Consider the following 17,459-nt stretch of genomic DNA (forward strand, 5'->3'; position numbering starts at 1 on the left):
AGGGTGCTAAGGATAGAGCTGCCTGGCAAGAGGAGAAGAGGAAGGTCTAAGACAGGGGTGGGCAATGTCGTTCCTGGAGGGCCGCAGTGGCTGCAGGTTTTTTTTGTTCCAACCCAGTTTCATAATGAGAAAACAATTATTGTTGATGAAGCCCTTATTGCTTAAGTGACATCTTGATGCTTCATTTTAGTCGTCTCGCTTGTTAAGGTTCTCCACCCTTAATTGCTTATTTCAATCTTAAACAGCTGCATTCATTGTCTTAATGGCTCCTTATGAGCAATAAAATGTAAAAGACAAAGCAGCCAGCAGATCTCCATTCAGCTTATTTTCATTTAAATCTGTGTGTGTGTGTGTTCGTCATGCACCGTTTGATTTAATACAACATATAATAGAAAATATGACAGACTGAAAATGATCTCTTTTAGGCTTCAAATCATTTGGATGATATACTTGGAAAGGAAAAAATCTACGATATAAGAACTTTACATTGCAGACTAACAAGCCATAAAATTAAATAAGGAGCGAGACTGGCAAGGATAGATTTCTAATTAAGCAGTTGGGTTGGAATGAAAACCTGGAGCCACTGCGGCCCTCCAGGACCGACATTGTCCACCGCTGGGCTAAGAGGAGGTTTATGGGTGTGGTGAGAGGGGACATGAAGGTGATGGGTGTAACAGAACAAGATGACGAGAACAGGAAGAGATGGAAGAAGATGATCCGCTGTGGCGACCCCTATTGAGAGCAGCCACAAGAAGAAGAAGATAAAGGACATGCTGTTAAGTTTGCTGATCATACCAAGATAGATGGATTAGTAGATAATTTGGAATCTGTTATATCATCACAGAAGGACTTGAATAGCAGACAGGCTTGAGCAGATGAAATTTAATGTCAGTAAATGTAAAGTATTACATGTAAAGAGTAAAAATGTGAGGACGGAATACACAGTGGGAGGTCTGAAAATTGAAAGTACGCCTTATGAGAAGGATTCAGGAGTCATAGTGGACTTTCAACTGCCAGTCTGTGTTCAGAAGCCATTACGAAGGCTAACAGAATGTCAGGTTATATAGCGCCTTGATGTGTGCAGTACAAGTCACAGGAGGTTCTGCACCAGCTTTATAACACATTGGTGAGGCCTCATCTGGAGTCCTCTGTGCAGTTTTGGTCTTCAGGCTACAAAAAGGACATAGCAGCGCTAGAGAAGGTCCAGCCTTTAAAGGAGATTAAGAGGAGACCTGACTGAAGTGTTTAACATTATGAAGTGAATTAGTCCAGTGGATCGAGATGGTGACTTTAAAATGAGTTCATCAAGAACACGGGGACACAGTTGGAAACTTGTGAAGGGTAAACTTCACACAAACATTAGGAAGTTTTTCTTTACATAAAGAACGATAGACACTTGGAATAAGCGACCAAGTAGTGTGGTAGACAGTAAGACGTTAGGGTCTTTCAAAACTCGACTTGATGTATTTTTTTGGAAGAAATAAGTGGATAGGACTGGCGAGATTTATTGGGCTGAACAGCCTGTTCTCGTCCAGAGTGTTCTAACATGCTAATGTAAAACAGTAATTAAGTATTCAATTCTGACATGGCTGTATCTAAAACTGATGAATCGTCTCATCCACAGAAGGAGGTTGGACCGTAATTCAGAGAAGAAGAGATGGTTCCGTGGACTTCGATCAGCTCTGGCAAGACTACAAGAATGGCTTTGGGGATTTTAATGGTAAATTTATTTTCTGTTAATTTAATGCCCTTCATAGACCAAGAAGACCAAAACCCCTTCAAAGTTTTAAATTATACTGAAAAGCCACATCGACTTTATGAAATTTCACTTTTCATTTTCCATTTCAATACAATGTGTAGTACCTAACACCACCCAGACATATTTTTGAATGCTTAACAGAAATACATTACACAGATTTATGTCCAAATATAACTGTAAGGAGGGAGTAAACTTATAGGACAAAGCAATAGGAAAACGGTGCCCACCTCTACCCTTTAATCCCTACATGATAAACCCATCAATTCAATATCTGCTACTTATCCTGGCCCTGGTGGAATGTAGAACTGGTAGAAGTTTCTAGGTAAGCCTCTGCAGGCCCATCGCTCAAACCAGATCTTAAGACAGGCAGTTCTTTGGACAGTCCATCCATTTTTGTAGAACTTATCCAGGTCTGGATTAGGGGGGCAGCAGTCTGCTAAGCAAAGATACCCAGGTGTCTCTTTTCCCCGCAACCAGGAGGAAACCAAGTTGTTCCTAGACCAGATGACAGATAATAATAATAATAATAATACATTTTATTTATATACAGTGCATCCGTAAAGTATTCACAGCGCATCACTTTTTCCACATTTTGTTATGTTACAGCCTTATTCCAAAATGGATTAAATTCATTTTTTTCCTCAGAATTCTACACACAACACCCCATAATGACAACGTGAAAAAAGTTTACTTGAGGTTTTTGCAAATTTATTAAAAATAAAAAAACTGAGAAATCCCATGTACATAAGTATTCACAGCCTTTGCTCAATACTTTGTCGATGCACCGTTGGCAGCAATTACAGCCTCAAGTCTTGTTGAATATGATGCCACAAGCTTGGCACAGCTATCCTTGGCCAGTTTCGCCCATTCCTCTTTGCAGCACCTCTCAAGCTCCATCAGGTTGGATGGGAAGTGTCGGTGCACAGCCATTTTAAGATCTCTCCAGAGATGTTCAATCAGATTCAAGTCTGGGCTCTGGCTGGGCCACTCAAGGACATTCACAGAGTTGTCCTGAAGCCACTCCTTTGATATCTTGGCTGTGTGCTTAGGGTCGTTGTCCTGCTGAAAGATGAACCGTCGCCCCAGTATGAGGTCAAGAGCGCTCTGGAGCAGGTTTTCATCCAGGATGTCTGTGTACATTGCTGCAGTCATCTTTCCCTTTATCCTGACTAGTCTCCCAGTCCCTGCCGCTGAAAAACATCCCCACAGCATGATGCTGCCACCACCATGGTTCACTGTAGGGATGGTATTGGCCTGGTGATGAGCGGTGCCTGGTTTCCTCCAAATGTGACGCCTGGCATTCACACCAAAGAGTTCAATCTTTGTCTCATTAGACCAGAAAATTTTCTTTCTCATGGTCTGAGAGTCCTTCAGGTGCCTTTTGGCAAACTCCAGGCGGGCTGCCATGTGCCTTTTACTAAGGAGTGGCTTCCGTCTGGCCACTCTACCATACAGGCCTGATTGATGGATTGCTGCAGAGATGGTTGTCCTTCTGGAAGGTTCTCCTCTCTCCACAGAGGACCTCTGGAGCTCTGACAGAGTGACCATCGGGTTCTTGGTCTCCTCCCTGACTAAGGCCCTTCTCCCCTTGATCGCTCAGTTTAGATGGCCGGCCAGCTCTAGGAAGAGTCCTGGTGGTTTCAAACTTCTTCCACTTACGGATGATGGAGGCCACTGTGCTTATTGGGACCTCTAAAGCAGCAGAAATTTTTCTGTAACCTTCCCCAGATTTGTGCCTCGACACAATCCTGGAGGTCTACAGACAATTCCTTTGACTTCATGCTTGGATGCACCTGAGCTCAATTTGGAGCTTCATGGCAAAGGCTGTGAATACTTATGTACATGTGCTTTCTCAATTGTTTTATTTCTAATAAATTTGGAAAAACCTCAAGTAAACTTTTTTCACGTTGTCATTATGGGGTGTTGTGTGCAGAATTCTGAGGAAAAAAATGAATTTAATCCATTTTGGAATAAGGCTGTAACATAACAAAATGTGGAAAAAGTGATGCGCTGTGAATACTTTCCGGATGCACTGTAGCACCTTTCCCATGCTCAAGGCACTTCACAGAGTTTAAAAAAGAACAGCAGGGTATACAGTATATAGCATTGTGCAAACCAGAAAAATAAATAAAGAAGAGTAAGTTAGTAAATTCAGAGGAAAGCCTAACAGACAACATAACTGATGGTCTCGCACACACATACAGGCTACAAGATCATCTTGACATAAAGGGGTAATAAAGTCAAGTTGAGCTAAAAGCCTTCCTGAACAGATGAGTTTTGAGTTGTTTTTTAAAAGAATTCATGGAGTCAGCTGACCTGATTAATTTTGGTAGGTCATTTCAGAGTCTGGGTGCTATACAGCTGGAGGCCCTGCTGTCACCCATGGAGTGTAGATTAGTGTGGGGCACCACAAGATTGCCAGAATCAGAGATATAACCTCTCCAGTGTTTCTGGGTCTTGCCTAAATTGGACATCCCCAAAACGGCTCCCCAGGGAGGCCTCCACGTCTGATGCTTGAACCACAGCAACTGGTTCACTTGTCAATGTGGAGGAGAGCAGCGGGTTTTCTGTGAGCTCCTCCTGAATGTCTGCGCTCCTCAACTTACCTCTAAGGTTGAGCCCGGACACCCTGCAAAGGTGCCACTTGTATTCCGTGATCTAATTCTTTTGCTCACTACCCACAATTTGTGACCAGAGGTGAGGGTAGGAACACGGATCGTCCAGTAAATCGAGAGAGCGTCCTCTCCCCGTAACTGCAGACGCCGTGATCTGTCTGTGCGTCTTCTGCTCCTTTTTGTCCCCCTCACTTGTGAATAAGACCCCCGAGATACTTAAAACTCCTCCACCCTTTTCCAGCTGAGAGGCATGACCTCTGACATGGAAGCGAGTGATAAATGAACATCTAACTTCTAAATAAATCCTGACTTTACGCACCGTTATCTTAGTAAGAGGAGAAAAGGAAGGCCTAAGAGGAGGTTTATGGATGTGGTGAGAGAGGACATGCAGGTGATGGGTGTGACAAAGCAAGATGATGAGGACAGAAAGATATGGAACAACACGATCCGCTGTGGAAATTCCTAACGGGAGCAGCCAAAATAAGAAGAAGCCCTTCATAAAAATCGAGATGTTTACAATCTCACTTTCAAGATCTTTGGATTTAGCTGTTGCAATGGTGGAGGCAACTCAAAAGAACTGTTTTGGAAGTTTTGGCGTGTTTCTTGACGTTATTAAAATGTTTATTTGTTTTTGTTTACCTCCAGGAGAGTTCTGGCTTGGTCTAGAAAGGATTCGTGCTTTGACACAGCAAGGTGGCTATGTTCTACACATTGAGCTGAAGGACTGGAGTGACCAGACCCAGTTCATCGAGTTTCCATTCAGCCTCGGAGGGGAGAACACCAGCTACAGTCTCTACGTCCAAGGAGTGGCGACAGGCAGTGTGGAGAACGCCCTCACCAATGATCTGACTGGCGTCCCCTTCTCCACCCGTGACAGGGACAACGACCTCAAGCAAGATATCAACTGTGCAAAACATCTTAGCGGTACGTCTCTTTCCATTAGTAAAAGGTGGCTTCCCAACCCCATCCACTGTACAGACTTCACATTGCCTGCCTTTCCCACCTCCATCCTCCCATCCATCCATTTCCGCTTATCCGAGGTCGGGTCGCGGGGGCAGCAGCTTGAGCAGAGATGCCCAGACTTCCCTCTCTCTGGCCACTTCTTTTAGCTGTTCCGGGAGAATCCCAAGGCGTTCCCAGGCCAGCCGGGAGATATAGTCCCTCCAGCGTGTCCTGGGTCTTCCAGATGCCCGAGCCACCTCATCTGACTCCTCTTGATGTGGAGTAGCAGCGGCTCTACTCTGAGCCCCTCCCGGATGACTGAGCTTCTCACCCTATCTTTAAGGGAAAGCCCAGACACCCTGCGAAGGAAACTCATTTCAGCCGCTTGTATTCATGATCTCGTTCTTTCGGTCACTACCCATAGCTCATGACCATAGGTGAGGGTAGGAACATAGATCGACTGGTAAATTGAGAGCTTTGCCTTACGGCTCAGCTCCTTTTTCACCACGACAGACCGATGCAGAGCCCGCATCACTGCGGATGCCGCACCGATCCGCCTGTCGAGCTCATGCTCCATTCTTCCCTCACTCGTGAACAAGACCCCGAGATACTTGAACTCCTTTCGATGTTTTTCGATATTCCGTCTTACACTATTTCTCTTGTTCCAGGTGGCTGGTGGTTTAGCAACTGTGGACGAGCAAACCTGAATGGAAAATATTTCAGCCGAATTCCGCGGCAGAGACACGAGAGGAAACAAGGTGTCTTTTGGAAGACGTGGCGGGGCCGCTATTACCCACTGAAGAGCACCCTAATGAAGATCGCCCCTGCCGAGCTGGAGTACGAGTCGTAGAGGGACTGCGCCACATTTTCTTACCACTCATGTAACAAGACTGGAACCTCATCCTTCCTGCTGAGTCATCGACCCTGGTGCTAAAGACAATGTTTACAGACCTGGGCTGGCACGAAGCAGCTTGACGCACGCGGGCCCCCGGTGGAACAATGGATGGCAAAAAAATGACCAAGAATAAAGGAAGGGGACTGCTGCTGCTGCTGGCAACGCTCTCAGTGGTTCTAAAACATGGCGGTCATTTGGAAATCTGGCCTTTCAGAAGTTCTTAAGGTCATTTTTAATTTTTTTTCCACATTGCAACAGAGCAATGCAGTACACTATTTAATTATTAAGTTTATATTTTCTTAATGTGTGACTGTCGAAACAATGCATTCCTTAAACCTATAATTTATTTTATGAATGCAGACCTCTCTTCCAACGCCAAAGTTGATTTCCTGTTACGTAAAATTTGTTCGGCGTGATTACACAAGAGTTGGATCAAAAGAAGAAGCACGCACAATTGTTTGCAGCGTACTGCAACTTTCTGTACTTACTGTATATAAACCCCTACTTAAGAAACAGACCGGAAAGATCGATAGTGTAGCATTTCTCGACTTTCTGTTATGAGTTTTCTCCAAACTTCTGCATTCTTTTGCACCCAAGGTGGGAATGAAAATTATCATCGCTTGTTAATTCAATCATTACCACAGTGTTAGGTGTTTGAGCATAAGCCCCCCTCCCCAATGTTTACACTGGGGTCTGTAGGTGACCCTAGCGGTCAGGTCCATCACTGTCTAGAGCACGATTTACATGAATCCCACTGCTGCCACCAGTAAACTTCAGTTCCTCTGTTGACTTAAATAGAACAAACCAGGAGAAGAAAAGGAAAGCGTTTTGCTGGGGCATTCAATCTCAAGGTTTTATCCCTTCATGTGCATCGATCCTTTAAATCAGAATTGGGGACGGTGGTGGGGGGGAATAGGGGGTGCAATCCATCATGGAACATTTCTTCAAGACAAGTGTTAACTCTTTCATTCTGTACAAATTTCATACAGTATTAATTCCTTCTCTTCTCCATGAGCTACTTGCATTTCAGAGGAGGCGATGGGTGTGGAATTCGTTTAGGGGGCATTATTATCTTTTCTTTTCCACACCAGTCCCTTTGACCTCTTTCATTGTTTTTTTTTGGGGCCATAGGCTTTATCCCATGTTTATTTTTCAGCGAGAGGACCAGACACTTGCAGTTAAGAAGCAATGACACACTCTTGTGTTTAAAAACCTGCAATGGTGGATGCTTAAGTCTCTGAAGGGGCTGCAGTCGCTGTCTTTGAGGACAGGTGTTATGGTGTCACAGCCCTCGGCTAGGGGACGATTCCAGTCGTTAATGGAACTTCTCATTTAACAGAGTCGATCCGCTGACCATGTAGTAGTTGACTCACAATTCTAAGTGTATGATAACGATTAGTGTGAACGGAGATATTTCCGTAAACTATGTGAAATCCATAGCGTGGATGGAAATCGCGTTCATTCAAAAATGGCATTTGAAATGAATTGGTGGTAGCGTGGATGTTACTTCAAACAACACGATGCTTACAGACTAACCACACGTGTAAGGTAAGCCGAAGCCCAAAAGCGTATCTCCCCCGTGTTGAACTTCACCACTCTTTGCAGTTCCTCTCCTAAAAGTTCAAGACATATGCAGATTGCCTCGAGAACAATCACAATTTCACTAAAGCTCCAAACACACGGAAAAGCAACAAATCTGGAAACAAGTCAGGCAAATTCACCAAGAGTTCAGTTGAATTGCCACCACCGTGGTCCTCACTTGTGTGTACGAGACTGGAGTTCCGCCTGGCATCTCCAACAACACACTGCCACCGCATTGCGCTGGCATTTTTGTCCTTTGGTCATATTGACTGCACTGGGAAGGCGTTTTGTAGCCACTGACATTCTCTGGGCTGGGGGGTAGGGAGGGGTTTGGGCCCTGTGTGTGTGTACGATGAATTTGAGTTGTATATATGGAAGTTTTTTTGTTTTTTTTTTATTTAAAATCAGCTAAAACAAATATTTGTCTACTTGTATTGCTTTGAATTAACTTATTTTATTTTTCCTCTGCTCTTTAAATTAAATTCCATTTGTCGCTGTACGCAAACTGCAGTTTGTAAATTTATGGGTTCGTTTTTTTGTGACTAAGCTCTCGGCTTCTACCTGACCAACTGAATAAAGAAAAGAGGACAATCCAAAAAAAAAACAAAACTTGGGAGTGTTGTTCTTTGTGCCTTTTCTTTATTTTGATTTGATATACTTTATCGAATAATATACACTACCTGGCCACAGCCCCTAATATTTCATTGGGCCGCCTTTAACTTTGATTACGACACGCATTCGCCATGGTATCGTCTTGATAACCTTACGTGATGTCACAACCAGGGCTGTGGAGTCAGAGACAATTTTGGGTACCTGGAGTCGGAGTTGGCAAAAATGTACAGACTCCGACTCCTAATAAATTTAAATTGTAATGAAAAAAAAAAATATAGCAAGTTCAAACCTCCCATTTCATAAACAATAGTCATAATTAAGTACTTCTCTGATCCATATTACTAACTGAGAATTGTAAAACGGATGGACGCAGGTACATGCCCATGCCCATGCCCATGGATGCAGGAGACATAGTGCGCAGGCGCCCACAGCGCGTGTCTCCCCATGGACGCAGGAGACATAGTGCACAGGCGCCTACACAACACACAACATAATAGTACGAAAGGCGCGAGATAGTACGAAAGGCGAAGGCGCCTACAACGCGTCACGGCTCAAACACGAAGGAGCTCAACTAACGTAAATAAGAAATGAGGCAACGCGCCCATAGGTAATGACACAGCCACACAAAACAAAGAATTAACCCCCCGCCCCACAGTGAAACGGGAAAAACTACGGAGTCCACAAAGGTCCACAAATAATACGGAAGGCATGAGGCAACGCGCCCATAGGTAACGACACAGCCACACAAAAAAAAGAATTAACCCCCCGCCCCAGAGTGAAACAGGAAAAACTACGGCGTCCACAAAGGTCCACAAATAGTACAGAAGGCGCAAGATAGTACGAAAGGCGAAGGTGCCTACAACACGTAATAAGAATAAACAAACACTCCGTATTAAACGTACGTCATCCTCACACGTCCAAACTATACAGCATAGGTGAATCACATTACAGTGATGCATTATTAACAGTACAACCACAGAAAACGCTCCGTATTAACAGTAAGTGCAATTATCCATATTACTAACGGTAAACAACGGAGAACAAATGGAGTCACGATCACAGCTCCAACACTATACAGCTCAACTAACAGAGCTACAAAAACGAGCCCGCCTGGATAAAAACAATAAACGTAGGCGCCTACAACACGCTTCTGAAACCGCGGAAGCAAAACTGGCTCGGCTCCAAAACCAAACAGCTCGATTAACAGAGCTACAAAAACGAGCCCGCATGGACAGATACAATGAACATAGACGCCTACAGCGTGCATCACACTGTGGAAGCAAAGCAGGCACGGGTTCAAAAGGACAGTGCTCGACTGACGGAGGTACAAACACGAGCCCGCTTGGATAAAATCAATGAATGCAGGCGCCTATAACGTGCGTCTGAAACTGCGGAAGCAAAGCAGGCACGGGTTCAAAACGAACAAGCTCGACTATGAACGCAGGCGCCTACAACGCGCATCTGAAATGCCACAAAGCGGGCATGGGTCCAAAATGAACGAGCTCGACTAATGTATTTCAGGATACCCAACGCCAGGGGTAGGCGAGTGAAGCAAGCAGGGGGCAGAGCCTCCTTGTGTAAGAATAAAGCCCAGTGCATAGTTGTGTTACTACTAGTGTGAAGTTCAGATGAGCTATTATACAACCTGACATTCAGGTACATTTATAAAAAGTGTTTTCATTTTATTTCAGATGTAATGTGTTTAACAAGTTCATTTGAGTGTAAACATGTGTAATGATGTAGGTTCAGATTTATTTGTCATATATAGGTTAACACAGGGTCAATATACAATGAAATGTGTATTACGAGAAAAACAAGTCACTCAGCCTAGATCCAATAAAGCTAAAAAATAATTTAAAAAAAAATGACAAGTTAAAAATAGACAAGCCATATAAAATAAAATGTGTACATTTTAAAAGAAGATATAGAGCAATATGAGTTGAATGAGCAGCAAGTACAAATGACAGTTATTGCACAGATAACGTGTTATAAGTACAGATGCATATTCCAGTGGAGGTGTGTGCGATGGCCTTATGCGTGTTCACGGGTTCTTGTCTTTTGTTTAAACTGGCCAATACGGTAGAGAGTCGGCTTCCTAGCCAGTAGTTCTGTGGTTAAATGACGTGTATGTTGCCTTCCTTCAATCAACATGGAAAATACATTTGCATATTAAATACAGAGGAGTCGGAGTCAGAAGTACCGGAAACTAAGGAGTCGGAGTCGAAGGATTTATCTACCGACTCCACAGCCCTGGTCACAACATTGACTTTTCGTCAAGAGTTGCATTCATTTTTCACCGAGATCTTGTATTAATGAAGGGAGAGTCGGACTGCAAATCTTGTCCAGAGTCATCGCACAGATTCTCAAACTCCCTGTACCATTCTGTCACAATTTGAGCCTGGTGAATCCTGGCATTGTCATCGTGAAATATGCCTGTGCCGTCAGGAATGGAAAAACCTGGTCACTCAGTATATGCAGGAAGTCAGCTGACCTCAATTTTTTGGGCACAAAACGTTGGTCAACCTCAACCTGACCAACTGAAGCAACTCCAGATCACAACACTCCCTCCACGGGCTTATGCAGTAGGCACCAGGCATGATGTGCCCATCACTCTGGAACAGGATATATCCAGACTCATCAGACCACATGATCTTTTTCCATTGCTCCCTAGCCAACTGAAGCCTTTTTTCCCCCCCGATCAGCCTCACCAAAAAGTGCTTATCTTAAGGCTACACAGCTGTTTAGTGCCAAGTTCTCCTCGCATTACTTTCACTATTAAACACAACCGTTCCACTGTGGATTTTTTGATGATTTGATTTCACCAAACAGACTCATCAGACCACATGATCTTTTTCCATTGCTCCACAGTTGTCTTTATTTAAGTGATTACGTGATCTCTGATCACGATCGCTCAACATTTTTTTCCCCCTATCCTCGAAGACGATGGTTCGCCTCTAACCTTTCAGATTTTTAATAGCAGTTTGGTCATTCTTTACCCAGTTTTGGTAGCTTCAGCAATCTCCTTAAGATGTTTTCTTTGCTTGATGCAGGCCAATAATTTGACCCTTTTGAAACAGTGTAACATCTTCTCCACGACCACAGGACATGGTGGAGATTGAAAGTTAGTCAACCCTGCAGAATTTTCTGTATTCCTATATAAATATGACTTAACACGTCATCAGATCTGCACACAAGTCCTAAATGTAGATATGGAGAACCCAGCTAAACAAATGAGACAAAACTATAATACTTGGTCATTTATTTATTGAGGAAAATCACCCAGCATTCCATATCTGTGACATTCGAGTCCGGTGTCGTCATGGTCTTCAATCAGCGTGGTGACAATCAAGTGTGAACGGACACTCTGTTTATGTTAAAAGAGCAGCGATCTATTAATACATTTGTGCAGTATCAGTTTATCATGCCACACAGACAACATTTCAGAGGACCTCCCTGTGTTGGGAAAGACCACAAAACCATCTCAGACGAGTTTGGGCTAAACCAATCCACCGTCAGACACACTGTGTACAAATGGAGAATGTTATGACTACTGTTACAATGAGTGGGCAACCAATTAAGACCACTCCGAGGGCAAGGCGTGCGATTGTCCACGAACTCACAAAAGATCCAAGGGCTGCGGAGTAAGACCACAGAGTATTGAAGAGCATACGTGTCACCTCTCCTCTGCTGCCTCAATCATAACCTACTTCCAAACTGCCTCTGGAAGCAATGTCCACACAAGATTTGTGCACCAGGAGCTCTATGGAATGGGTTTCCATGGCTGAGCCGAAGATCACCATGCGCAATGCCAACTGCTGGTTGGAGTTGTGGAAATGTGGAGTTATGAGTCACGCTTTACTGCCTGGCAGTCTGGGTTTAGTGGTCAGCAGGAGAAAATTACCATCCAGACTTCATGGTATCTGCTGTAAAGTTTAGTGGAGGAGGGATAATGGCAGGGTTTAGGTTTGGCCCCATGGTTTCAGTGAAGAGACCTGCTAATGCTACAGCAGAGAGACATTTTAGACGATGGAGCCTTTCAGTTTGTGAAGGATCTTTTCAGTTCCAGCATGACTGAGCCTTCTGCGCACAAAGCCACGTCTATAAAGACATTTAGGTCCTCGGGTGAACCCTGACCTCAATCCTAAGTAACTCCTTTGGAATGAATTTGGACGTGGAGAGTGAGCAGGCTGGTCTCACTTGCCATCAGTTCCTGACCTCATGGATGCTCTTCTGGCTGAATAGACACCAATTCCCACAGACACACTCCAAACTCTTGTGGAAAGAAGAGTGGAGGCTGTTATAGCCACAGCCCTTGGTTACAACTGCACATTAATGGCCGTGGTATTGGAATGGGAGGTTCCAAGCAGCTCACATGGGTGTTACGGATACACACATTGATCTTCTCTTGAGGTTCAAAGCCCAGACTTGGATCCCAGAGAACAAGTGTGTGGAGACACCTGAAGATGGTGGTTCACAGACGCTGCTCATCCAGTCTAACAGAGCTTGAGAGGTTCTGCCAGGCAGAATGGGATGAACTGCCCAAATCTGGGAGTGCAAAGCTTAGAAAGACTCACTCAAGAAAGACTCAAAACTGGAATTGCCGTCAGTGGGACTTCGACAAAGTGATGAATTAAGGGGTCTTTAAACGTCTTTGAATGAGAGATTTCAGTTTTTGATTTTTTAATAAATTTGCAAACCTTTCTGAAGACGTGTTGTCACATTGTCATTATGGGATACTGAAAGCAAATTGATAGGCAAATATGGCAAATTTATCAATCAAAATTAAATCGACACAATAAAAGTGTGCAGAAAGTAAAAGGGTCTGCATCCTTTCTCAGCCCACTGTATTTAACTCTTATGGTAGAGAATTACAAAAAAAGACAGTTTTGGACATAGAAGCTTTTATAAATTTACTAAAAATTTCTACCCACGTTTTCCGACGTTGCATTTTTTTCCCCCGTTTTTCCGTGACACTGATTTCTTCCCCTTCTTTCATTTCAGAATCAACTCAACTATTTGCCGTTTTGTCACTGCTCTTTTTATTTGTCCCATCCAGGGCGCCACCTTGTGGCCTCTCAGTGTTAACAAACGTAAAACATTTATTTAAAAAAAAAAAAAAAAAAAAAAGAAAAACACAAAAATTAACAAATATAGCAGCAAATACTTTTTTTAAAAAATAATAACATCTTCTAAATTACAGTTAAATATTATAACATAAGGAGAAAAAAAACAATCATTCAAACAAGTTAAAAACAAATTTGGGCGTACATTTAATGCTCTTGGAAGAAACAAAAAAAAAAAAAAAAAAAAAAAAAGTAAAATCAAACTGAAATTTTTCGGCAGAATGAGTCGACAAACCAGAGTTTCCAATATTTTAATGAGTTACTACGCTTTACACTCATTATAAAAAGAATAAGAATTCATAAAAATATTTTCTTTTAATAATACACACTTAAAATACTGGGTGCAGGGGGTGGGCAACGGCGGCTGGCATTTTCCCCAGAAATTTCATGGTGGTTGAGGTACGTCAGAGATGGAATCGTTGCAGACAAATTGAAAGGAAAAGCAAAAGCAAAAGACTTTGTTTTTTTTGCGTGTTTCACAGGCACCAATTATAAAATATGAGGGGGGCTTTGTTTGGCAAATTGTACGTGAGGGTCTTCCATAATAATTAAAAAAAAAAAAAACAATATAAATGCAGCACAACAAAAATAAATTTATAATTTACTAGTGAATTATAGAATCCATTCAGGAGGGGGTTCATTATTATTTTTTTTTTTAACTTTTTAAAAAGTCACTGTGCTCTTGAAACGTGTTAAAAAAAAACCAAAAAAACAAAAATCCCACCCTCCTAAACCCGTGTAGTCAGTTGATCAAAAGTCAAAGGAAACTTTTCTCAGCGGAGGTGGGATTTTAGCGTGGCTGGGCTCCTATGGCGGTGGGTTCACTGAGAGCACGGAGGAGAAGGGGACGAGTAAAGGGAGGGGGCAGAAGAAATGGGGCCCAATGGCATCGATTGACTTCAGAGGTATTGTTGTAAAAAGTGCAGCAACATAATCTCATAGTGTTCACCTGATTCCGGGCATCGGATGCTATGTCTCTCATTGGGGTAGATCTGTGTGAAAGAAAGAGAGGAGGTCAACCTTTACAGAGAAGTGCGTTCAGTCACGTAACAAACACAAAGTAGACACCGTGGAGAAAGCGGGGCTTATAATACAACCTGCAGGCTTACAGAAATTCCTAAAGCGGAAAATATTTCTTTTACTATCCTTTGATAAAAAAAAAAAAAAAATCGGCAGTGGTCCCCTTTGACTTTCTCATATACTCAGATATGGGGATAGATATTTGAGGAGTAAACCGCAAGACAATGATTTTCTATATTATGTACATTAAAGAACCATCAACAACAAATCAAATTAATATACTGAACAATTACTATAAAAGTAAAGTTGAATAAATCGGACTCAGCAGCTGCATGAATAAAAGGTAAAGTACCACTTCTGGTTAATGGAAATAGCCTAAAAGTTTTGTATCTAATACTTGTATGCAAAATTTGGTTGACCTAAGTGAAAGCATACTCAAGTTATCGTGTTTACATACACATACACACACACGAGACAGACACAGTCATAATTCCAAAAATGGTACTTTCTGAATCAGGGAGGTCTAAAACATTGAGATTCATCAAAATCTCGAAATGGAACTTTTGGAGGATTACAATACTTACCCAGTTCTTCATATACGAGAAAGTCAGGGAGATTTAAAACGTCTAGATTTATCAAAATCTCGACATTGAATCTTTGGACGATTACAATACTTACCCAGTTCTTCGTATACGAGAAAGTCAGGGAGGTCTAAAACGTCGAGATTCATCAAAATCTCGACATCGAATCTTTGGACGATTACAATACCTTCCCTATAATTTGTATACGAGAAAGTAAAAAGTGAGGCTTTAGCATTGGACGACAGACGCTCCGCCGAAACTCTAGAAGACGTGCAATATGCATCTCGTCTTAGGACATTCGTCTGGAATTGGGCAGAAACAAGTACAACACCTGCAGCCTGCACATAGATGGTCATCCAAACTTCAGCTATGGTTATACATGAAAATAATGACGTACAGTAACGGTGGAACATTTACAACCGCTCAAATAACAGACAGGGTGGTACTGCACTTTCAATGATTTCTACAACTGATCTTATTCCTGTGGCAAAATGTTTGTACAACATGCATCTATATTATAAAAAAAAAAATCTGAAATGAAGCACACAAGTTTTAATTTATCGTGGATTTTCTAAAAACATCACCCAAAGTTATGCATACAGGGTCCAAAACATCCACCTACCTATGTAGATTATTACTTAAGTGGTCCTGAAAGTTCCAAAATGTGTTCAAAATGGAAGGTCGACGAAGAATTGACACTTTCGAGTTATGGTGCTGGAGAAGAATGTTGAACAGACCATGGACCGCCAAAAGAACAAACAGATCTGTGTTGGAGGAAGTTCAACCAGAATGCTCGTTAAGAGGCGAGGCTGGTGAAACTATGGCTCACATTCTTTGGAAGGAACAATCTCTGGAAAAGGACATTGTTTCAGTAAAGTAGAAGGAAAGCGGAAGAAAGGAAGGGCCTGCACAAGGCGAATTGACACAGTGGCTGGAACAAAGGGTTCAAATATGGAGTAAATGGCGAGGATGGATCGGGATCCGACAATGTTTTGTTCTGCTGTAAACAGGGTCGCTATGAGTCAGAACCGACTCAACTGCACCTGCTAACAACAACAAACTACCTATTAGTGATCAGGATTGTCTCCAGCTGGTAGCTTCTCCACATTGCTCGTTTAATGGCACTCACTAGCCTGACCAACACACATTACAATGCGAAAGTTCAAGAAGATCAGTGCTGACGTGACAAAGAGGATCACAGATTTATATAAGTGGGGGAAAAGGACATCATGTTCTGTAAAGTAGAAGGAAAACGTAAGATAGGAAGGCCCTGTACAAGGTGGATTGACACAGTGGATGGAACAATGGGTTTAAACGTGGAGGAAATGGCGAGGATGGATCGGGATCAGACAATGCTTCGTTCTGCTGTACACAGGGTCGCTAGGAGTCGGAACCGACTCGACGGCACCTAATAACAATACCAAACTACCTATCAGTGATCAGGATTGATTCCAGCTGTTCGCTTCTCCATGTTGCTTGTTTGATGGCACTCATTGGTCTGGTCAACACACATTACAATGGGAAAGCTCAAGAAGATCAGTGCTGACGTGACAAAGAGGATAATACGTTTACACAAGTCGGCAATGTCTCTTCTTACAGCCATATCAAACGGTCATCAGTTTAAACATCTACTCCTAAGTACAAGTTATTTGGAGCTGTAGATGCTTTGCTAGTACCTAGAAAACAACCTAAAATGTCACCCTCAGCCGAGAGGAAAACCGGAACAGACGGTCAGATGCCATTGACAAGAAGAGTGGTCCAAAATCCAACCAGAGCTCTATGGATGGCTATCAGAAGCGTCTGATCAAGGTTAAGCATGCTAAGGGATTCCAAAATGTGTTTGAACTTGGCACCTCTTATCTGCCTGCTAGTGACGAGGATGGATTGGGATCATACAATGTTTCATTCTGCAGTACACAGGGTCGCTAGGAGAAAGAAACCAACTCGACGGCACCTAATAACAATAACAACTACCTGTTAGTGATCAGGATTGACTCCAGCTAGTAGCTTCTCCATGTTGCTCGTTTGATGGCACTCATCTGTCTAACCTAAGCAAACATTACAATGGGAAAGTTCAAGAAGATCAGTGCTGACGTGACAAAGGGGATTGTAGATTTATGAAAGTCAGAAATGTCCTTGGAGCCATTTCTAAACTACTTCAGACTCCATGATCATCAGTTAAAACAACTGCTCGTAGGTACAAGTTATTTAGAGCAGTAGTCGCTTTGCCAAGGTCTGGAAGATGACCCAAACTGAGAAGAACATTGGTCCAGATGGTCAGATGCCATTGACGAGATGACAAAAATCCAACCAGAATTCTGCCAGAAGCTT

General features: G+C 42.7%; 3 protein-coding genes across 3 annotated transcripts in view; 2 read left to right on the forward strand and 1 right to left on the reverse strand.

Annotated features, from left to right (window-relative positions):
• Positions 1-8,407, forward strand: part of angptl4 (angiopoietin-like 4) — a 49,823-nt gene extending 41,416 nt beyond the window's left edge. The window contains exons 5-7 of the mRNA XM_051935010.1: positions 1,625-1,720; positions 5,020-5,298; positions 5,985-8,407. Of these exons, the coding sequence (XP_051790970.1) occupies positions 1,625-1,720; positions 5,020-5,298; positions 5,985-6,166 (557 nt within the window). The 3' untranslated portion in view covers positions 6,167-8,407. The remainder of the gene's footprint in view (positions 1-1,624; positions 1,721-5,019; positions 5,299-5,984) is intronic.
• rps28 (ribosomal protein S28) overlaps positions 1-17,459 on the forward strand; it is an 892,132-nt gene that overhangs the window by 320,476 nt on the left and 554,197 nt on the right. The gene's annotated exons all lie outside the window — the stretch shown is intronic.
• The window catches only part of dpp9 (dipeptidyl-peptidase 9), a 174,720-nt gene continuing 171,023 nt past the window's right edge, over positions 13,763-17,459 (reverse strand). The window contains exon 21 of the mRNA XM_028816596.2: positions 13,763-14,519. Within this exon, the coding sequence (XP_028672429.1) occupies positions 14,427-14,519 (93 nt within the window). The 3' untranslated portion in view covers positions 13,763-14,426. The remainder of the gene's footprint in view (positions 14,520-17,459) is intronic.

The sequence above is a fragment of the Erpetoichthys calabaricus genome, chromosome 12, assembly GCF_900747795.2.
Source record: "Erpetoichthys calabaricus chromosome 12, fErpCal1.3, whole genome shotgun sequence".
In the NCBI taxonomy this organism is placed as follows: domain Eukaryota; kingdom Metazoa; phylum Chordata; class Cladistia; order Polypteriformes; family Polypteridae; genus Erpetoichthys; species Erpetoichthys calabaricus.